The following is a 23,680-nucleotide window of genomic DNA, read 5'->3' as shown; positions in this document are numbered from 1 at the left end:
GTTGACTGGAGTGGCATGGAGGTTTTATGTGCAAAATAAATCAGCAGTAGCTACCCTTTGCTTGAAAGTAAGTGTGTGTGTGAGAGAGAGAGAGAGAGAGAGAGAGAGAGAGAGAGAGAGAGAGAGAGAGAGAGAGAGAAAGAGAGAGAGATTGGTTCTAAGAGTGCAACAAAAAGTTTGTAAGCTGAGATGATTTTTAAAAATGTTTTAACAAACACTGTTAACCAAATTCAGCCTTAAATAAGACAGTGGGATGCATCAGCTTGAGTTCTTTTAAGAAATTGGTTTGAATCACCACTACTGTAAGAAACTTTAGAATTTAATCATATTCAAATTCTTGCTCAAATTTGCAAGGAAGTTAAAAAACATTCGATAGCAATCTTGCCTCCATAATGTGCTGCAATATATGTGTAGTGAAACTACTATAAATGAATGGGTCACATTAGACCTACATATGTTATGTGGCAAATGTTTCCAACCTCGAGGCTGTATCAAAGATCAAACAATGTTAACAAAATTCACCATGAACAGAAAAGTTTTCATGAAATTATGGTATATTTAATTTGTTGCAGAGATCTCAATATTGTTGCTGTTTAACCATACATCGTCCTGTATATGTGACTACTTCACCAAGTAGAGTTAGCGTCATTTAAACACGTGGATCTAAACATCTAGCATTTGCTCTGAAGTAATTTTAGGTATACAAGCTGATGGAACCAGTGGGATGTTGTGTATAAAATTTGCTCAGACTTGACTGGCAGTTAGAAAGTGACATATATTGAAATATCCTAACATTTTGACACTGATAGTGCTTACAAAAAGCTTAAAATAACTGGTTTATATATGGACCCCAAAATTAGTCTATGCAATATTCTTGTTGTTTGTTTACATTACCTGGTTGTGCCAGTTAGTGTTAAGATAGAAATTAACTATGGCAGTTCTTTAAAACATTTAAGTCTTGAAGAGCTTCAATTTAGTAGTTGAACACAAACCAGTTCAGATGAGTACAACCTGGAAAACAGTACTGCGTGGATGACTGAAAAACGTGGATAACCCGAGATTAGATTTTTCCAGTTACTATTTAATGTTGCAGATTATGATGTTAAATCACATTGAAAGCACTCTTCATTATGTGGAAGGAATTGATAACTGACCTGGAAAATTACCCTTAATGCACAAGACTTTTTAGTTATCTTTTCAGAAAATGTTGCAAATTTTTGCTTCTTTTTATCATTCACCTTTTTCCCCAACTACATTCTCCAGTTTCATGGCGGTTACTAGTGACATGGTGTGATGCTTTATGTACACTTCCTCACTCTACGAAAGTGTAGGCATCATGTTTTTGTTATAGTCTTCACAAAATGTTCGTATTGTAAATGAAAATCAACAATGTAATTATAATGCACCACTTAAGGCTTTGTTTCCATTTTGTCAAAAATGTGTAGTTTATGCACAGATAATACCTGTGTGTAGTGAACTGTGAAAATTATACATCTTGAAATGAAATCTTGCTTCAAGATACATTACTAAGAGGGGTCTTAAATTTTTCAGAGATTTTTCATTTCAAGTGTAAATAAAATCTTCCTGCCACATTCAAATTCTCGCAGTTACTTTACACTTGTAAGAGTATGACCATTTTTGCCACAGAGTTAATACATTTACTGCTCTATGTAATGTCATCAAATATTTAAAGGCATTTTTTGGTTTCATGTAACTAATTGCTTCATCTAATTTCTACCTTTGTAACGTCTAGAATGAACAGTTTTTAAGCTTCGGTTAAGGACATCATTTTTTGCTTAAAGCTGTGAGTTTTGACTCCTATAATTTAGTTACAGAACTGCCTCATTTTGGAGGGAATGTTATTCAGAGAGAGCAACATACTCAAGAATTTATTTTAAGTATATGCATATTAAGAGTGCAGAATTTGTTAATATTATTGTATAATCCCTATTACTTTCTGTATCCATTGCATTATATGGTTATTGCTTCTTGACAGTAGTGCAATGCTGAACCTGCAGTAGCAGAATAAAAAGTTTTACAGCTGCAAGTGGAAAGTGATGTTTCTTGTGGTTGATTTAAGATCTGAACCTTTAATACAAGTTAAAACTTGTGCTGTTGCTACATTGTGTTCATCATAAAAATAAATTTGATGCAAACATTACACCATGTATTCTTCCACTTTTGTTTGAATCTTTCTTGTGGAGTGGAAGCTAAGCCCTCTGCTACAGTCAAGTAATATCATACAGATAAGTTTTATGCTGTTACATGCACATGGTCTGATAAATAATGCGGGACAACTGCTTTACTGCTGCATTTAATGTGGACAGCACTGGCCAGCCAGCTGATCCATCTAACCTGCAGTGACTTGAGCAGTTGTAGTTCGGAAGTAGATGAGCTTTGAATGTCATTTAATTTTTAAAGAGAATGAAGTAATGTTTGGCAAAACTCCAGCACTACTGTACACTTTTTAGATGGCCATATGAGTGTGAAGTACTTTCTCACCTAACATGATATTCTGATTATAAACAAGTGGTGGAAATTTCCTAACTTATAAACACAGAGTAATTTTGAGGGAGCTTGCAAAATCATACTGTAGGGATTTCAGTGTATTGTTGAATACTGAAGCCACTAATTAGTCATTCATCTGGTACTCTTGGCTCCTTCTGTATCGTAATCCAAGAAGCGTATTTCAGTTCTGGAACTGTCATCTGCTACATTGATGATTGAATCGACGACAGAATTGACAAAGCCATGTAGGCGCCACATTTTCTCCTTTTCTTTTGATGTGCTGTTCATCTCGGCAGTGAGTGAGTGAGTGAGTGAGTGAGTGAGTGAGTGAGTGAGTGAGTGAGTGAGTGAGTGAGTGAGTGAGTGAGTGAGTGTGTAGAGTATTTGGTTTTTAATTTGTTGTAAAAAGTTCTCTTACAGTAAGCAACCCTTATTAAGTCTTTCATAAAAATATCAATAACTAAGAATTTGTATCTGAAATGAAAACAGGAATTTCGCATGCAGTATATAATTAGAAAATGTGTATTATTCATTAAAAATAATCAGTTTCACAATTACAAGATGTAGGTATTTCAAATTCACTGAAAAAGGAATGACAGAATACTTGAACCAGTGATCCATGAATAGCACCAGATTACCAATCTTTTTTTCCACTGTACATCCAGCATGCATTTAGATCTGAGCTGTATCAAATTAAGTCTCTCGGAGAAACTTAAAAGCCAGATTTTTCTAGAAATTCGTGAAAAGCATTAACAACCACCTATTTCTTGGCATTTTTTAACTGTGTTCAACATGCGTGGCTTCACTATGTAGCAGGAAGCAGCCTCAGCCATTTTCATACTGCGTATTAACGTGGGAATCGGAGCACAACAGTACACAGTGACACTAAACAATTCTTGAAATGAAAACTAAATAGCTAAAGTGTGATTAAGAAAAATGTTGATGGCTGTTAATATGTTTGAATATTCTAGTTTCGTTTAATGTTACTTAGTAATAAGGTATGTAACACATTAGTAGGATCTACTTCAGTGTAACCCCAGTTTCCATCTGCTATGGCTTATGACCAGTTACTGCATTGGTTTTTGTTTCCATCAGGTTTATTTTCATGATGAACGTAGTAGTGTGTCTGTAACGTGACTTCACCTAACAGAACATAGTATCGGTTGTAAGAATGCTGAATTAGGTAAAACTGTCAGAAGACCCAGCCTACTGCAATCTGTTACAAAGTCCAGAGTTCTTCCCTTGGGAAGATTAGTGGTTCACCTAGTTGATCATTAAAATACTAATGAGGGGACTGTAATCCATGTTAATCATGGATTTTGATTAATTCTAGGTATGGTGTAAGAGGGACTTGCCAAGAGTATCTGCCTAGCAGTTTTTCTTGTGTCCTAATTTCCAAAAAATAGAAGAGTTTTATCCATACCTCTTACACTTGTAATGTTACTAACATTTTGATGAAGTTAGTATTGCAGCATCTTGGTGGTCCGTGCCTACCGTGCTAATAGTTTAGATAGCTTTGATTTTGACATACGGTATCTTGTGCAAATTTATTCAAAAAGTAATTTTCACCATAGTAATTTAATAAATAAACCAAACTTCATTGCAATGTGCGTTGTTTCTGGATTGTATTTGCTGAAGAGGCAACTGAAAACACATTTCTTGAATACCATGCACATTTAATGCAAGCTACTGCCTTGCTGACCTGCAGATTTTTCAGAAGTGCTCCTGAAAAACAGCTAATTTGCATTTTTTTAAAAATGCATTCTTTGAAGCAAATGAAGTGTTGTGGAATGTTTCTGTGAAGACAAGTGCACTGAATTTATGCAGAATTAAAGAACGTATTTTCATCAAATCTTCCCTGGAAACAATTTCTTTTAATCTTCTGTAAGTCTGGAATGCTTAAAAATTTTTCATGAAAATTTTAACTTGCTTTCAAAAATAGAGGCTTGGCAAAGTGGACTAAAACCATCTGATCAGCCTTCCCCCTCCACAAATCGATGTGAAGAAAAATACACACGCATGCTTTGAACCGGTACTGCCAACATGATAGCTGCTAATCAGGTGTCATGTAACGCTACACAGTTCTACACTCAGTTGGTTGAGTGGACTGATGTGAGTATAGGAGATACGCATAAAACTAAAACTTCTCAGGAGATAGGGGCCGTCACATCAAAAGCTGCCAGCCAGTTACTAGAGACAGGTCCCTCTACAACACACCTGAGACATATCAAGATCTGTGATCAGGTGTGATGGTGCCCTTGTTAGTAGTTAGTCATGTTTCTTAGCTTGACTGTACAGGCGTGGGAGATGTGCGTGTCCTGTCAAATACTATACTAACAGTACATTTAATTTTTTGCAGATGCCCCATACGTTACGGGCCAGGACGGAGGTCCGAGGCGATACAGACCGAGGCGACGTTTCCAGCCCAACTACTACAACAACAGACCGAGGAGACCACTGCCACGTGATGGACAGGCTCAAGATGGAGCTGTAAGTGCAAGTCTCACCATGAAGTGGATAGATTTGATTAATTACCTGTTTTCTGCAGTAGATTAATGGGTCCCAATTCTGTAAATCTGAATTAAAATGTATCTGCTTATAATTTTATGTTTATAGTACAGGTGAAAAAGTATCAGATACATGCTTCAAAACTTGCACTGTGGTACGGTGCTTTGCTGAAACTGACCTAAACTAGATGAGACAAATGTATACTCTGCCACAATTACATTTATAAATTTTGGATGGTATAAACATTTTTGTTCTTTTATGTTGATAATTTTACATTAATGATACCAAATTTATTTCTTGAAATTACATGTATTGTTTGACATTTTTAACAGACATAATTATATCCACAGTTTCCATATCTGTGTTTAATCAACCATGTGCAGTGCACATGTTTCTTCACTTATTATACTGACGAAAACTTTTAGGATCTGTTAATCTTACAGTAAATAGTTTCCACACACCTTTTTTTAGGTAAATTGTAAGATTTTTACGTGATATCAAAAATCAGTGCCTGTATAGCATATTATTGGTTGTCATTAATTTTATGCAGTTAGAATTAAGGAAAATCCCCTAAAAAAAAAAAAAGAAAAAAAAATCCATAGTATTGAAATCGCAAAGACTGAAGAAATTAAAATTATGGAAATGAACATCTATCTGGTTGAAGATAGTGTCATAGTGCTCTATAATATTACTGGACATCAGTTGTTAGGGTTGCGTGTGCACCACTATTTTGGTGGGTTCCCCCCTCTCCCCTCAGGTTGTATGAATTTAAACCTATTTCTGCTTGTGATATCAGTTTACTATAGAGCTTCATTTTGTCGGGTCTAACCTTATGTGACGGCTATAACTTAGCAACCTCGTAAGAGTTCTATTCTAAAAATTTCCAAAACGTTGTCCACAAAATTTTTTCTACGCCTACCTTTTACTTAATGTGCACGGTCTCCTTCGAAATAATCTTCTTTACAATTGATACACTGCTCCCAGTGTCATTTCCACTTCCGGAAGCAGTCTTGGTGTGTCTCTTGCCGGATCGTGCAAAGTGCCGTCGCAAATTTTCCTTTACCTCGTCAGTTGTTGCAAATATATCCTTTCAGTGGGGTCTTCAACTTCAGAAAAAAGATTCCACAGGGACCAGGTCTGGAGGGTACAGAAAATGAGGCAGCACAGTGTTGTGTGTTTTTGCGCAATAGTCGCATACCAACAGGGATGATTGTGTGGGTGTGATATGTGTTGCAAGAGCTGTGAATTGTCTCTCCACATTCCAGGCTGTTTCCTTTACACATTTACTCCCAGGTGTTCAAACACATTCCAGTAGTACCATGGATTAACAGTTTGCCCCTGTCATGAATTCATGATGAACTAATTGTTCAAAGAAAACTATCGAAACAGCTTTGACATTTGACCTGACCGGATGAGATAAAAAAAGACCGTGTGCACCATTTGTAAAGCAGAGTATGCCTTAACTCCTCACTGTAGGCTTTGTGTCTTAGTGTGTTGCTGTAAAGTTTTCCTAAAGTCTGTCATGAAATTTAATGCAGATGTGTTGGTCCTGTAATTCTTTCATCTTGAAATATGCAAACTGTGAGACAACATTCCACTTGGTACAGCACTGAGCAATAACTGACGTACAATAATGAACCCTCCAAAAATTACACATTAAACAGGTGTGTGCAGGAATGCCAGCTGCATTTCACCCAAATACACCACAGGCATGACATTATGAATGCTCCAGAATTTTTTGAAGTGACCTCATATTTTTTTACACAGTGCTGGTAACATTGTTTGTGCTAGAAAATGTAAGAGATTAAGAGCTAAACCTGTGTGCTGCACTCTAACTGGAGTCTTGGCCCGCAGGTTTTCTGTGCTGTTACAGTTGGATTAATTCACTGGCCCCTCTGTATTTTTGACAGCCTTCCCAACAATGTACAGCTACTGTACTGGTTAACAAAGGTTTTAAATGTAAATGTTTAGGTCAGGTTTGTCTGTGACTTGTACCATTGTGGGTATCCATTGAAAGTTACAAAGTAAGGTGTGTTCAAAAGAAAAGATACAGAACACTCCCACTTGATTTTGACCATTACACTTCGTGTGAAATCAGGCACATGTAGACACAAATTATCGTGGAGCAGATACTCTGTCCGTGAGTAGCCCATGCCATTTGCTCTTGATGTACTTGAGTAGACTAAGAATTGTCTCGTAGTACATATCATTGTACATGCTCAAGGAATTGGGTGGTATCAGGCACTAAAATAAGACTATCACCTTGCTTGCCTTGAGGGTACAGGATTGAACTTTTTGGGGGGAAGGGTGGGGGTGACAATGCTACATTTGGGTGTCCCTAATGTATCACTAACTTACCCCAAAGCAGCATACACAACTAGTTTGGTTTTATGTTGTATCACACTTTCCAGTTTAAACGCTAGTTAAACTACCTGTTAGGGAGATTATATCTACATCTGGTGGTTTGATGCCAATGACACATGAATTTATTCTAAATGTGACTTCTGCATAACATTTCAGTGGCCACAGGCTGTGTATTTTCACGATGTAAACATTTTCTACCTGTTTCGGAGCATTTTGCTCTGCCACAGCTCTGTCATATTTAATTGAAGACGGTGCTGTAAATTGTGGCTATTGTGTCCTTGGGCTGTGCTATTGGCTGATCTTGTGAAGAGATATGGTATGTAGTGTATGTATTTTGGTGACATTTGAATTGATGGATTCATTCTCAAGCCTGACAGCACTTTAAAGTGCTTGCTCTTAATGACTACCACCTGAAATAGGCAATATGTGCTGAACAGACGCTAGATTGTCGCAATATAAATCTCTCATTGTACGTATGGAACAGAGGCTCTTTCTGTGTTTAGTTAGTAACACTATACAGACTATGTTTCTAGCTTCGATAGAAGAAGACCGTGGACTTTACGTTGGACGTAAATTGGACCAGTGGATCAGCAAATTTAACAAACTTGGTTACAGGTGTATACAAATTCAGTCCTGCCCATTAACAAATACGGGAAATAGTTTTTCTTGGTAGAAAATCCAGTATCCAGAAGAGTGTCCCAAACACCGTACTCTACATCTGCAGGGCGACGGTCGTGAGGGAGACTACGAGCCTGTGGATGCCGGCATGGGGGGTCGCGGTGGTGGCCGAGGCCGTGGCGGTCCGCCTCGCCGCTTCTTCCGCCGCAACTTCCGCGGAGGACGTGGAGGCGGCATTCCGAGGCGTCCCAGGAGCCAGGATGGCCAGGTGTGTGTACTGCTGAAACGTGTATGGTGAAATGCAAATTGTAAAAATAGCAACTCTCGTACAGTAGTAAAGGTTTGTAATTGTAACTTCCTCTCAGCAATGTGTGAAGTCCCTGTACCCGTGAAACCAGTGTAAAGTATATTGTAGTGATTGCAAACAAAAGCATGTATCCAGTGGACCTGAAAGTTCACCAGCCTGCACGACATAGATGTCTACGGGCCTGAATTTGTCATTGACAAACAGTAGAGCATCTTGAACTAATCTTAGAAAAGCCCCGGCACTTCTGTTCAGCTCAGTTCATTTGTGCCAGCATTGAGCAAAATGTGACGTCATTATTTTGTGGAATGAGTTGTTTGGTGTGGTAAGCCCCAGACTTCGTGGTGGTTATTTCAGTGGGACAGAGATGCTGAATCGAGCTTAATCCAGTTGCCTTGAATTTGTTAAAAGAATTCGCACACGTGAATAGCAAGTGGTGCTGCCATCCTCTTTATGTTGCTTTACAAGGTAGGTCCTTGTCGAAGTGCGAACTTGTTTGCTTTGTCTGGACATTCCTTGTCTTACAGCTGAGGCATTACAGGATGAATATGCCCTTGGACAAGTGGGAAATCCTGGAAAAATGAAATTTTTTCATCTGGCAAAAAACATTCCAGAATAATAGTGCAGCAATAAAACCTAAACGGAAGAATAACACGAAAGTTGCAAAGTAAATCTCCGATTACGGCAATAGAAACAGTGCATACAAAAGCATTGCGATAGTAAAATGTCGGAGGTTTTAGGAAGAAAACCGTGCAATATTTGTAGCAGCAAACTGCTTTGGGTTTCATATGACAACTGATTACATTTTTATTTTGTTGAGGAAAATACTGGAGATTAGTCGTTCGAGAATACATGATTTACTTTTACGCAAGGTGTGAGACTGTACAAAGAATTTCTTAAATCACCGAGTGTTTGACTCATATCCAAAACTTAACACTTTCAGCACCAGCCACTTAAGTTTCAGGCATAGAAGACCAGCTGTTTACTGATTAATATTTCACGAGCACGTGTATGTTTGATATATGCTAAAGAGTAACACTAACCCTCGTGCATTGTGTTTTGCATTTTCTCATATTTTAGTTCTTGCATATATGTAATTAGCTTTTCCATGGAGAAGTCAGTGCTTGACGAAACATCTATTCAGCCGGACAATAGACAAAATGTTAGACGCTTGTCAGAAATATTAAGCTGTGCTCTTAGGATCCTGTCTAACCACACCCTAGTAAAGAAGAAAAATCTTTTTTATTACCAGTATTACAATTATATGTGAAAGCTTAGCTTTCATGTAGATACAGTATATGTATACTAAGTTAAACCATTAACTTTCTGTTTGTGTTTGCACTAAAGTGATGTTGCTGTTGGATGACTAAATAGCATGTCCTGTGCTCTGAATATCTGCGGTCATTGGCTGATGAGATTACATAACAGGAGCTATGATTAGCTGACAAAAGTGCATCACGATCTGTTTCAGTACTTTATAAACTATCGTGGAATTTGTATTTTACTTCCGTAATACAAAAATGTGCAGTGTAAATTGCCACAAATCAGATCGCTTTCCAAATTGCGCTTTCTTTTGCTTGGTTTAGTTCTGTAAAGTGTGTAGGAGGTCTACACTGGTGTATGCAACCTTTACCGTTCAAAGGATTGATAGGTTTTACAGCTCAAAGAGGAAATCTAGTGTCTCTTAACGTGGAAAAAATGTACTTGTGCCTGGGGAAAGTAATTTTTAACCTGTAAATCTGGGAATTTTTCTTATCCGCTTTCACCTCATCTAATTAGCATTTAGTTTCATTTGCACACCTTTAAAAATATGATCAAGCATTATGATGATGATATCCTGGCCCGTATCATAGTGAGAAACGGGATCCTTTCAGACTTCTACATATAGTGGGATTGTCCTTGGGCCAAAAACCCACATTCTCATCCACAACTGCAATATCTTGAATAGCCATAAAAAGCTACAATCTTGTGCGAAACGCAGCATTTGAAAATTGTGCCATCAAAATGCGGTAGTGCAGTTTGCTGCCCCGTGTCTTTAGATAATTAACTGAAGGTCAGTCTAGATCTATTCCAGTGTGGTCAAGACTGCACTGTTCGAAATTAATCTGCTTACACATGTGGACTTTGTCAGTGACTAATTACTCAACTGATACATCGCTGCACATTTTCTCTCGCATTTCCTTACGTCATCTGTATGGCCCTATCTGGCACTCCTAAACAGAAACGAGCTCCTCTTTTAATTTAATATGTTGATTTGAAAGGTAGGTCCTTGTCGAAGTGTGAACTTGTTTGTTTTGTATGGACATTACTGCACTGTGCCAGTTTTTACTCCTCAACTGTTTTCTGTCACATCACAAGTGGCTTCACAATTGCAGGAATGCAGTGCTGATATGAAAAAGAACAAGAAGTGAAAATCAGTATCGACAAAGTTCTCTCTCTCTCTCTCTCTCTCTCTCTCTCGTATCCAAAGCTGGTCACCAGTAAACTACATGGCATCCATATATTATCTTCACAAAGCAAGGCTTTAATACCCTCAAAGCTATACTAGATATAACTAGTTTTCAACATGTCATCAGTAATGCCTAAAGTTTTGTTTCCTCATTCATACACACAATGTGCACACCCACAGTGGAACGAATAATGTCCACTCTGAAGTTCATTTCTTTCCATAGTGACATCTTAAAATGCATTGTAAATGCATGCCTTAGTCATGTAGTTCTTTAACCTTGGTGTGGTACACCAGAGCTTTTATAAAACCCTGCAGGAAGAAGTGGTGTGAGGTGTGGGGACTGTGGAATTGATGGTCCATCTTGTCCAATCCACCTACATCAAAACCTTCCATTTAAAGTGACGGACTTCTAGGAAGCAGTGAGGTGGTGTCCCATCCTGGTGGAATGTGACACCAGGTTGCAGGTGTTGTGGTGCACCAAACTCCTTAACATGCCGTGGGAACCACCACCATTGATTTGACTCACTGAAATAGTGGGCCTGTAACGCAACTTTGCATCAGTCTACACCAAACGTGAACCTTGGGACACACTTCCATTGCACGTGTAACACAAGGATGCTGTAAACCTCGCAGACCGATGTTACGACAGTTCACTTCGCTGGATACGTCTGATGTTATCTCATCATAGAAGCAGATATCTTGTAAAAAGCCTAGTTTGCATAAGTCTTGCTAGCATACTCACTGCAAACAGATCCCAATGAGGTTCGTATGGAAGACGTCGTGCACTGTTGATAATCATTTCCAATTTCGGCTGCCGTATGTGCAGATTTTGTCGGACCCCTTGCATAAGGGTGACCTGCACTCTTTCTATGGAGAACACTATACATTTTCCATAGATAATGTATGCTGAGCTCCAATAGTTGGTTGGGACAGTGGTTTACCACCCTCCCCCATAACGTGTCTGAAAGTTCGGTTGCATTTTAGTTTTGGATATTGGCTGTATGAACCAGGCCATACACTAACGTTTTTCCTGTGACGTCCATATTTCATCTGGTTTTCAAATTTGTCACAGTTGTCAGTGTACGGTAAAAAAGCTGTGTTACATTGTCACATGTTGAAAACCATTCGTGAATATGTAGTACAGTTTTAAAGCTATTATAGTCTTAAACTGAAAAGATAATGTACGGACATCTTGTATTTCCCCAATTATAGAAAGTTAAGAGGGGGGACTTGACAAACACCCCATGTAGTAAGTCGTACATTCAGTTTTTCCAATTGTTACTGGTTTTCGTGCAGAACGTGAGTGAGAGCGAGGGCCAACCAGTGGGGCGTGCCCCTCGTAGGCGCTACCGGCCGCGCATGACCCGGCAGTCTCGCGGTGGCGGCTCGGGGGGCAGTGGCCAGCGCACGTCGCAGAGCGAAGGAGAAGGTGCGGCGCAGCCACAGGGTGGCCAGAATGCGGCCTCTCCCAAGCCCAAGGTAAGAGTGTGCTGTACGGACAGCTGGAAGCCACTTTTCCTGTTTTAGTGTAGTGTATAATTTTTGCACAGCATTTAATCTAAAGAGCTGGTTCAGTGAAGTGACGCACCGAGTTTGTTTACAAAGTCTGTACCTAAGAATAAAAAGTAGAAAGCTCAGCTTTTGCACTTCCATTAAGCTGCTTCTTGAAAAGACCATTCTCTCTTAAAGTTGGATTTGAAAAAGTCTAGACTTCAGTGGCACAGTCATCACTGTCGGATTGTCAGTGTAGTGTTTCCTGTGATTTTCAAAGTAGGAAGAAATCCCTGGGTGCAATGTTGAGTGTATGAGAAGACACATCTAGCACTTCAGGAACGAGGATTGCCACAGTTGCTGAAGAGGTGCCACATGCTGCATTGTCATGTGGGGGTCTGATCCTTTCTGCAGTTATTCCTGCCATCTTCTGTTCCATCTCGTGCTAGAAATTTGTCAAAAGATTGTAGTAATGTTGGCAGTAATAGTGTCCCTTTTTCACACAGATTAAAACTCCTAGACCATTGTAAAAGACAGATGGCATATCTTTCCAGAAGAGAGATTCTGTTCGGTTTTTCTTTCGTAGACTGGAATGTCTGGGTTGTGTTGTAACAATCCCAGTATTAGTCCATTCTGATTGTGTAATGCCTACTAGGGGAAGTTTGCCACAAATGTCATGTGCCACTAAATTGTGCCAGATATACTGCACGTGCTAAAACAGACCTCATCTGTCTTATTGGACTGTCATTTGCCTGTTGGACAACTCTGAAACTGTTTCCTCTGTGGTAATCCTCAGTACAGTCTTCAAAAAGGGTATGCAATTTTTTCAGCTTATTCTAGTGCATTATCCCCGTGCACTTAAATCGTTTCATTGTGAATGTCCTTCGTCAGTTTACCACAAAAGTGCAAAAACCTAAACACGAATCCAGTGTCTCGCTTCTTTACACTATTGTGGCAGTCGAGCCAGACATTTTGCTTTTCCAGCAATTTTTCAAAACTAGTGAATTGGGCAAGTTTGTGTGCAGCACTCTACCACACTTCAGAAGAAAGTGGTTAGGTTTGGAAACTCGTATCTACAGATTCTCATTTCCAGTTTTGCCATACCTGCCAAATGAGAAGCCTTGAGTGTACTTAACGAAGGAGTATATTGTGGATACTGGTTTGATTAATAATTTAAAAAGTCTAATGACTGGATTCAGCCCCATTGTAGTTAGTGGAGAAACAGTTCAATAGACATTCAGGTTTAATAGTATCCTGCCACAGATTCTGTTTGCACAGCTGTTTGATTGTGCTTTTATCAAGAGATTTAATTTATTATATACCAGTTGAGTTTTTCTGCTGCTTTTAATGAATTTGAAAGCAATATTTTATCTGCAGATTTTAAAAATAACACCAAAAAATTTTGGTCATATATAAAATCTATGAACACCACATATAATTCAGTATAGTCTCCTGCTGACAGTACGGGTAGGTGAGGGTGGTGAACAGAAGGCTGAAATTCTAAACCTAGCTTTCAAAAACTCGTTTACGGTAGAGGACTGCAGCACCATTTCCCCTTTCAATTATAGAACAAAAGAAATAATGGCTGACGTATTGTTTAGAATATCTGGGATTGTAGAACAGTTAAGATTCTTAGATGCCAGGCAGGCATCTGGCTGACAGTATCCCCTTACGATTTTATGTTGACTATGTTGCAAATGTAGCACCATTCTTATCAATCATCTATCAGATCATTGAAGCAGAACAGAACTGGAAGAAGACCCTGGTCATAGCAATCTATAAAAAGGGTAGTAAATCGGATGCACAGAATTACCAGCTAATTTCACTGACATAGATTTGTTGTAGAATTGTGGAACATGTGTGTTTAGACATATGACCTATCTAGACTCTGAGAAGTTAATGTGCCGAAACAAGCACTGATTTAAGGAAAAACGGTCATGCCAGACACAGGTGGCCCTCATTGTACACGATACAAAACAGAATCCCAAGTCGATGCCATATTCCTCGACTTTCGAAAGGTGTTGGACTCAGTTCAGCACTGTCACTAGCTCAAAAAAGTGTGCGCCTAGGGTCTATCTGATGACATGTGGTTGAGCAAAAAGTTTTTTAACAGACAGGGAGAGCTGCATATCTTCCTGAATGTGGAGACTTCAACAGAAACAAGCATTCAAAGATAAGGGAAATTAGAGCTCGTACTGAGGTGTTAAGCCATTTTCCTTCGCATTATCCGTAAGTGGAGCAGAGAGGGAAGAGAGACTTGGGCACAATTAGTGCCCTCCACCACACACCATGTGGTGGCTTGTGGAGTGTAGATGCAGAAGTAGATGTAAATGTTTAATAAATGGGAGTCAGTGTGAAGAAATGAGGTTGTAGTAATAGTAAGAATTTCTTCGCAATCCTCCAGTCTCTGGAAGAGAGAATGTCTGCACTGCAGATTCCAAAAGCAGAGATGCAGTGTGTCATTCAGCAGTACAGCAAAAAGGTGCATCTAAAGGTGGGAGTTAAAAACAATGAAGTAAGTTTAGAGAAGACAACAGTCTAATATGCTGACTTTTTAATTTATAGCTACTTTGCTGCAAACTCTATTTGCAACACACAGTTGCTTGGGTTTGTGTTGTGGCAGCATGAGGACTAGAACACAGAACTGTGTGTTCAAAATAAATACAAAAGAGTATAAAGATATCCAGTGTGAAGGTGCAAGATGGTTTTGTAGACAATTTTGAAGTCCTGTGGACTGTAGAACTAATTTTTTGTCAACATCAGTTGACAACCTTCTCAGACTTAAGATTAGCATGAGAATGTGAGGCGGGAGTTTCTGGTGAGAGTTTAAAACCCCAAATTAGTATTCTCGTAGTAAAGCTACTAATCATCTGGGATGGTTCTTCTGCACAGCTCCCAGTGCAAAAGACAGATGTTTTCACATGGTGTACTGTCTGATGTCACTGTCCGCTGCTTGTTCTTGGAAGGGCAGTTGATATTTCAGGCATCCAGTGCTGTTAAATTTATAATGTAATTTTAGAGTTACCAAATAATTTACATTTTAAACTGGAAGGTGAGACTGTTTAGCGGAGGGGATTTGCGTTTGTGGAAATTGGGTTCAAATTCCATTCAGGCTGTCAGGATTTAACTTTATTGTTTGTGAATTATACTAAGTGAATTCAATAACAGCCATTCCTGTTCATGCCATACCAAAGTTTGTACTCAGCCTCAAATTAAATTGTCAATTATGCAATGAAACTAAAAGTTTCATTGCATAATTGAGGTTACTGAAATATATCTTTCTGAACCTTGTAAACTTCGTATATCTACCTGGACCCATTTGCTGAATATTAAATTATTGTTGGTTGCAAACAAAGATTGGTCAGTTAGTGCAGAATATTACTACTGAAGTAATTGTTCACATTCTACAGCATGCTCCCCATCCTCACCCTAACAGTGTTGGCTGTGAAATTCAGAAGTATCAGCGTGGCAAGTGCAAAGTTCTTCACTTAATCCAGCCTGCTGCCTATGTGTATTGTATTTAAATACTACAAAAAGTTTTCACAATGGAAATAATTCAGCAGCAGTTGACTGTTACAGTGCATTGCTCATTTTTTAGTTGAATGACATGTCTATTTTAATTGTATCCTATTACAGATCCTTTGAGCTGAACTGTTGAGATGGGCAAAGGAGTGAGAGATTGACATAGTAGAGGTCTAACTGTAGACTTGTTTGAGGAACTAATATTTGAGAGCTAGTGGAGAACATAGAGGAGCTGAGATCCAGTGCGTCTTATGCAGAGTGTCGAATCTTTAAAGTCCCAGGACTGTCAAATCCATAAAAGAAATCGGGTTACCCTCCATTCAGAGGCTATAAGACGCAGCGACTGTTACATTGACTTGGAAATAAGATTTCAGCTATCAGTCGTCCTTTTGAAATTTTATTGGCAGATCTAGATTTCAGCTAGAAACTAGCCATTCTCAATGTGCTATCATTTTTGATCAATGAATGTAATGCCTGGATTCTGAGTATTCAATGGACTGTGGATGAATCCTTACCAACAGGCATTACATGCATTGATCAAAAATGATAGTGCATTGAGAATGGCCAGTTTCTAGCTGAAATATAGATCTGCCAATAAAATGTCAAAAAGATGACTGATAACTGATACCCATTATTTACAAGCCGTAAAAGAAATAGCTCATATTAAAATGGTTTTCAGAGTGGTTAACATTGAAGATTAGGTAGACCGAAAAAGGAAACCAGTCAGGAGTGTAAACTGATCTGTTGAAAATGCATGTTTCTGTCCTGTTACTTGTGCCAACTGAAATAAATTAACTAATTTCTTGATCTTACTAATGTAAAAAATATTTAAATGGACGTTCAGAACAGCAGTTTGACTGGAAAAGATCTGAATGTAGGTTGGTGTAAGACAGTGCCAGGATTGTAAAGAGTAATTATTTGCCAGTGAATACACTTATCCATGAAAATTTTCTTGTTTTGTTGACATAACTTGACAGTTAAATTCCTGGCTAAAAAATTTCATTGAATTCACTTAAGTAGAAAATACGACTTTCATTAAATTGTTAATAGTTTACTTTGATTTTTAGACATTGCTACTGAGTAGCAGACATTTTTCTGGTAATGATAGATTTATAATAGTGTTACTGAGGTGCAGCAGGGAGAGGTAGACACAAGCTACTAAGAGATGAGTCAATGCTGTTTCTCAATTTCACAGGCTGAGGCGGAAGGCTCTGGTGAGCAGACAGTCGAGCAACCTAGCAAGGCAAGTCTATCATTACTCACTGGACGGGTTACTAACCACTACCGTTTGTGCCTAACTCTTGTTTTATAAGTAGGGATTGTCTAATTCTCCTTGTGGTGGCTTTTATTTAGATAAACAAAATGTTTGAAATTCTTTGTATTAACATCTAACATCGGCGACAATTGTCAAATACTGTATACAGATCATAATACTAACTGTTCATTTTCTTTAAGGAGATCCTAAAATGTCTGCAACAAACTTAAGGTGTTAGTCATTTCTTCTGAATTCTTTTGACATTCCCCTTTCTGCTCTACAAATGCGAGAAAAATTTGAGATAGTGTGTTATGATGTTCAGTAGTTGCATGTCACATATTAAAGAAGTGAAATAATTACGTGTTGCCGTGAGGTTAAAAACGCTACACAAATAGCTAATTCATCAGTTTTGCACAAAAGCACTGATAGTGGGTATGTACCGTTAGAGTAATTCTGTCATGTTAATGTCTTAGTGTGCAGTGATGCAAGTACGATACCTCCGTACCTTCTTTCACAAGTTGACCAGTCACTTGTCACATGTGAAACAGAAAAATCGGTCAACTAAACAGTTGCATATTGCTCACAAGTAGGAATTGGTTTGTTACCCTGCAGTTAACAATTTTCACCACAGCAAACAGTTAAGACTTGACTCAGTCCATTTTCACTAATACCCTCATAATACAAATTGCAGGAGGGATGTTGGGAGGGAGAGCACACAGGACAAATACACATTTCCCAAAATATGACACTGCAGAATTCGTAAAATTATCTTGAATTGAGGTAAATCCAAATAGCTGTGGTAAATGATTTACAACACAGAAATTGCAGCAAACTAAATTACACACGGTACCACACATGACCTAATGGTCACATGACTTAGTACTGAACTGTACCTGCCATTGTGTAACGATTCAGGATGTCTAGATCGTCCATGACTGCTCAGTAGTAAGAATTCAGTGGTTGTGAGAGAGTGGATAAGATAAGATTGTCATTAGTAATGAGCTGAGAAGCAGAACTTTCTGCCAGCAGATACTGTTGATGCCAATCCACGCACTCACGTGCGTGGAAACAACTGGTTGCTGGCTAACTTTCAAGTGAATATGTGTAAGTGGTATCTTTGTTCCACTTTGTCATTCTGCACACAACACAAAATCCAGCGTTACTGCACAAAATTTCGTCGAAAGCTTGGCCATAATGTTGGACAGGTGTTACAGAGGAAGCAATGCGTACTGCACAAGTAAGCCTGGTAAAACTGCTTCAAAGATAGCCACTCATCAGTAAAGAGTGAAGCACATTAATATAGGCCCTGACACACCTACAAATAAGGTAAGGACCCCAGTAAGGCAGGATAGACAAATCGTGATCAGAGAACTTGTAGACGAGGTTCAAATTTATGTATCTGTTAATTCCATTTTAATGGAAAATTTGTACAGATGGTGACCACTGCCTATGAATTCAGAGTTTATGGATATGACCCACAAAGTAAGTTCCAGCCATCACAATGAAAACCGACCCAAGAAGCAAGTCTGGAGCAGAACAAGGTTGTCAGCATGACTCAAGTTTATCCAATGTCGGGGTCCATAAGGAATACACCTCAGATGGTACTAATGCTGGTAAAGAAAACTACAGGGAGGTTCAGTGTGATGTTCCTGACACAGTGAGCTGCAGATTGCCGTACTTGATGGCAGTCGACAGTTTGCACCTTCACCACAATAGTACACCCGCTCATCAATAGTTAACTTTTATGGGGCCAAATATAACACAGATGTAGTTTGTCTGATAGAGCAGCAATTGACTTCTGGCTTTTCCATAAGCTGACACACTCTGGAAGTGAGCTGATTACAGAACAGTTAAAACATTATCCAGAATTCAATGGAGTATCTGCACACCGTACCAAAAGAGTCTTTTCCGTTAAGCTTTCAGGGTGTGGAAGCTGAAGGGGTCTGCTTTGAAAGTGACCAGTGTCAAACAGTTGCATCTGAATAAAGACAGATTCGGTTAATAAGTTGGATACTTTTTGAGCAGCACTTGCAATTTTCATACATACATGCTATCTGATTTCAGTCACAGCATCAACAGTGGCTGAAGTAGAGAGGATATTAAGTGCAGATTTCTAAAGGTGAGAAAAGCATTAGAAAAAGATGATTTGCAAACATAAAATACAAATTTGTATGTTACAAAGGTGTTTGTCGGTAGTGTAGCCTTGGGTTGAAGTGAAATGAGGGAGACTAGCAGTTTAGACAATAAGAGAAAAGCTTTTGAAATGTGATGGTACTGAAAAATGTTGAAAACAGATTAGTTGTTTAAATAATGAGATGGTATAGAGTGAGCTGGAAAGAAAAATTACACACAGCTTGGCTGAGATGTTTCCAGAATGAAATTTTCACTGTGTGTGTGTGTGTGTGTGTGTGTGTGTGTGTGTGTGTGTGTGTGTGTGGAGATATGAAACTTCATGGCAGATTCATGCTGTGAAACACTCGAACTCGGGACCTCTGTGTTGTGTGGGCTGGGCAAGTACTCTACTGGCTGAAATATGTGAGCTCACCTCACAAACCAAGTAGCTTACATTAAGTTAAGTGCTCGGGTAGCTGAGTCACAAAAGCACTTGGCCGCAAAAGGCAAAGGTCACTGAGTTAGTTTTGGCCCGGCAGAAAGTTTCAGGTATTGATTTGATTTGTCACAATCTGAAGCATTGAGTAGTAATCAGTTTGGTAGTAAAAGAAATTATGTGCATACCAGTTAAAATCATAATTTCAACCAAACTTGGTACACACATCTGCGTCCGACAAGTGTCGGGGTAAGAGCCACCTACCTATCACAGTTCAGGAGATATATCAAACAAAGATATGTTAAAAACTGCTGTGTCAATGTGTACATTCAAATTTACTACTTCTCCGCTACGAACTCGCAATAATTTTCAGAGACAGTATCAACATGCGCCACTAAATGTTCTATGAATTTATATTGATACCACCCACAGTTCACGAGAAGTCATAAACACTGAGGTGTTGGAAAAATTGCTGCACCATGCACGAATTTTGAATACATGTGTTCTTTGCTGCCTAGACATTCCTACAGTTGCCAACTTCAGGAAATACCAGACACCTCACAGCACTTTGACAGGCTTAATGTGAAGTGCAAATGGCTGCAGGTGAAAATGATTGCAGTCAGTAAAGCTGTGAAGAAATATTACCATTAAGTTTTTGACAGAAGATTGTTAAAATGCTGGGTTTGTCAGCCAGTAGATTATAAAATCCAAAAATAAAACATAATTATTGATGTGGGATGTGGAACAATAATTGTTAGAGAAAGCTATCTACTCTTTATGATCTGTACCACGCTTCTGAAATTTTTGTTCCTTGTGTCCTACATAAGATTAAATGTAACAAATACAATGCTTCTAAAGCCCATTGCACTTGAACTACCGAGTGTTGGATGTATCTTAGATCTTCTGAGAAACTTCAAAGCTGTCATTTAAATGAAAAGCTGTACGGTGGTCCAGGGTCAGCTTTTAGTGAGGTCCCATTTAAGATGTGTGAGCATATCTGCTGGTAACAGGCACATATGTGAGGGCAGCTGATGTTGCACATATTAAAAAATTCGCCTTGTACTGAGCTAAAAATTGCTTAATTGCTGATTTTCTTTCTATGTTGCACCAGTATCTTAGCTACTCCTTCATGGTGAAGCATATGGATGGATTCAGATGAACTTTGGGATGGTGACAGCCTGTATCCTACGTTAATATAAAGGCGATCTTTTATTTAAAAAGTATAAAAATCACTGCTGTGATGTCATCAATGTGACTATTATTTGTGTGATGGCTAGTTACATTAAAGTCATCCGTGAAAGTTAACTATCTAGTGAATGCATTTAGTTTAGTGTAGAGATTAGTTTTCCTCAAAGGAGTAAGTTGCGAACATCGTGTATTGTCAGCTTCTTCAATCATCTGAGACACTGCCGCTCTGCCACCTACCCTCCCTCCTTTGATGTTTCTGGAGCTAGAAGTGCATCGTTCACATCTCAGTATGTCCGACAATAACTTTCGTGATGACGCATATGCATGGATAGTGTTTCTGTACTAAAATTTCTTAATAACTAACTATGGGAAACACCACAAGGTGCAACCAGTGTAAAATAGTAATGAGCATTGTTGTATACAGAAGCTTGAGACTAGTTCATCATTTAATCAGGTAACGTCACAAGAGTGTATTCTCTCACTGACTTGATGCATTATATACCCCCTACTGTCTATGAAGCGCCTTGTAAATTTATGCCTATAGATATTGGTGGGTAAGTTTGTCACGTCTGGAACCTTTTATTGTAGTAGTTTGGACTCTAACAATGATTACACACACACACAGATTTGCATTTACGCATTGCCATATCAGATTAGGTATGGCTGGTGGTGGTATAACACTGATATCACCTTTCTCTTTCGGTCTCGATACTCCTCTTTCGGTCAACTTTTAAATGTCTAATTCAAGATTGTCAATACTTGGTCTGTAGATATGTGTACAGCAATATGCATTAGGACATAGTCCCAATAGTAATTTCTTGATCGCATGTAACTGATATTGAGTATAATAGAGGGAAACAATCTACATGGGAAAAATATATCTGAAAACAAAGATGATATGACTTAACAAACGGAAGTGCTGGCAGGTCGATACACACACACAAATATACACACAAAATTCAAGCTTTTGCAACCAATGGTTGCTTCTTCAGGAAAGAGGGGAGGAGAGGCAAAGACAAAAGGGTGTGGGTTTTAAGGGACAGGGTAAGGAGTCATTCCAATCTCGGGAGCGGAAAGACTTACCGTAAGGGGAAAAAAGGGCAGGTACACACTCGCGTGCACACGCACACTGCATTCCTTTTTTTCGTTTGCTCTCATTTTTATTCCTTTTTTTCGTTTGCTCTCATTTTTATTCCTTTTTTTCGTTTGCTCTCATTTTTATTCCTTTTTTTTCGTTTGCTCTCATTTTTATTCCTTTTTTTTCGTTTGCTCTCATTTTTATTCCTTTTTTTTCGTTTGCTCTCATTTTTATTCCTTTTTTTTCGTTTGCTCTCATTTTTATTCCTTTTTTTTCGTTTGCCCTCATTTTTATACCATTTTTTCGTTTGCCCTCATTTTTATTTATTTCCTTTGATTTAATTTTTTTCCATTCTATATTTTTGTCTGTTATTGCATTATTTCTATTTCTCATTTTGCTTGAATTTTAATAATCCATTCTATTATTGAAATCCTCATTTGTGTTGTTAAAAGTTGGATAAATATTTAAAATGCTTTTTGTCAAAGCTGATGACAATTTGAAAAAGTAAATTAAAAGGTGATGCAGTGCTGTCAAGATTTAGAAATTTAAAAATTAAACCAAATGACTGAAAATTATGAGCAGTCAGTTAAAATTCTGTAATGTGCTTTTTAAGTTATAATTTTCAGATCTGTTTTAACACAACCTTGAGCATGTTAGGAATAGTTTTTAATCACTACACTATGTCATCACTGACAAACATTTACTTGCGGCTGTAATGCAACATGTGACATTTTTCAACAGCTATTTGCAGGCAAGTGTCCTCCAGGGAGAATGGCTGGAGGGTGTGATACATGGAGCCCTAACCTCCAAGAGTGTTAGTCAGTTACCTCACCTATGGGAACCTAGCATTGTAAGAAAAAGGTTTGCCAGTGTTAGGAATAAAACTGGATGGCTAGCAGCATACTACTGCTGGCCCTGACATTTAAAACAGGTCTCGTCTAAGACATTGATGCTTCAGAAATTAAACAGTTTTGAATAATGTTGATATTTATCTGAGTATATGATAAGCTGCTGCAGAATATTGCCACCAATGCATGCTTTGGTTTTCATTAGAGTTTGTTTATATCTTGAACTTGGTTATGTAGGAGTGCTCTAATGGGTTTGTGTAGTGTCAGATGATTGGCTGTATTGCTGGATACTGTGTAAATTGAAAATATGTACACAGTCATAAAACTTCCTAGATTTTCAGAGCCAAGTTGCAGTTGAATGAAAAGACAAATGGGGTTTCCTTTTACTCACGCACCTCATATTGAGATATGGTTGGTTCTACTGGAATGTGTTTATTCTGTCGATAATTGGAGATATTCTTTTCCGTTTATTCCAAACACATCTAATTTTCTTGCTGGTTCACGCACTATATTTCACACTTCCCAAATAAGTGAAGATATTCTATAACATTGTTCAAATGCATTGGAAATTTAAGTGCCAGAAGCAAACTGTTGATATGTTCTTTTTGTTCTAGGCTGAGTCTGGTGGAGATGCTGCTCCCCCTGCACAGGTAAGCATGTCTAACTTTCCCCACATTGTTCATAGCAGGACATGCACACTCAGTGCACTGATAAGTGGTTGATTGCACTCGAGGTAGTCAACATTTTACAAAGTTAAAAGTAACCATAATGACTGCTGTGTCAGAAGTGTTTTTAGTGTTACTTTAAATAGAAATGCCAAAGGCAGTGTGCAAGGTGTTGGCTGACAAGTGATTGATTTAGGAAATCAGTATCAGTATCACCATTATCTTAAATTTGATAAGATACTGCAGTCAGCAGTTTGGATTTTTCATAAATAGCACTTGTTAAAAAGATGAAAGGTTGTAATAGTTGCCAATATAAATCTGCATTTAAACACCC

The 23,680-nt window shown here is 38.4% G+C and overlaps 1 protein-coding gene across 6 annotated transcripts in view; it reads left to right on the top strand.

Moving 5' to 3' along the window:
• LOC126295179 (Y-box factor homolog) overlaps positions 1-23,680 on the top strand; it is a 116,115-nt gene that overhangs the window by 90,213 nt on the left and 2,222 nt on the right. For 2 of the 6 annotated variants that reach the window (XR_007552400.1, XM_049987484.1), the window contains exons 5-9: positions 4,868-4,998; positions 8,105-8,266; positions 12,048-12,230; positions 16,960-17,007; positions 23,296-23,331. Coding sequence is in view for 3 of the 6 variants with exons in the window: in XM_049987484.1 (XP_049843441.1) it covers positions 4,868-4,998; positions 8,105-8,266; positions 12,048-12,230; positions 16,960-17,007; positions 23,296-23,331 (560 nt within the window). In the remaining 3 variants the exon portion in view is untranslated. The remainder of the gene's footprint in view (positions 1-4,867; positions 4,999-8,104; positions 8,267-12,047; positions 12,231-16,959; positions 17,008-23,295; positions 23,332-23,680) is intronic. The other 4 variants (XR_007552402.1, XM_049987485.1, XR_007552401.1 and 1 more) reach the window with 2 other exon arrangements.

The sequence above is a fragment of the Schistocerca gregaria genome, chromosome 11 (assembly GCF_023897955.1).
Source record: "Schistocerca gregaria isolate iqSchGreg1 chromosome 11, iqSchGreg1.2, whole genome shotgun sequence".
Classification (NCBI taxonomy): domain Eukaryota; kingdom Metazoa; phylum Arthropoda; class Insecta; order Orthoptera; family Acrididae; genus Schistocerca; species Schistocerca gregaria.
The sequence above is the reverse complement of the archived record's forward strand: the minus strand, read 5'-3'. Positions and strand labels throughout refer to the sequence as shown.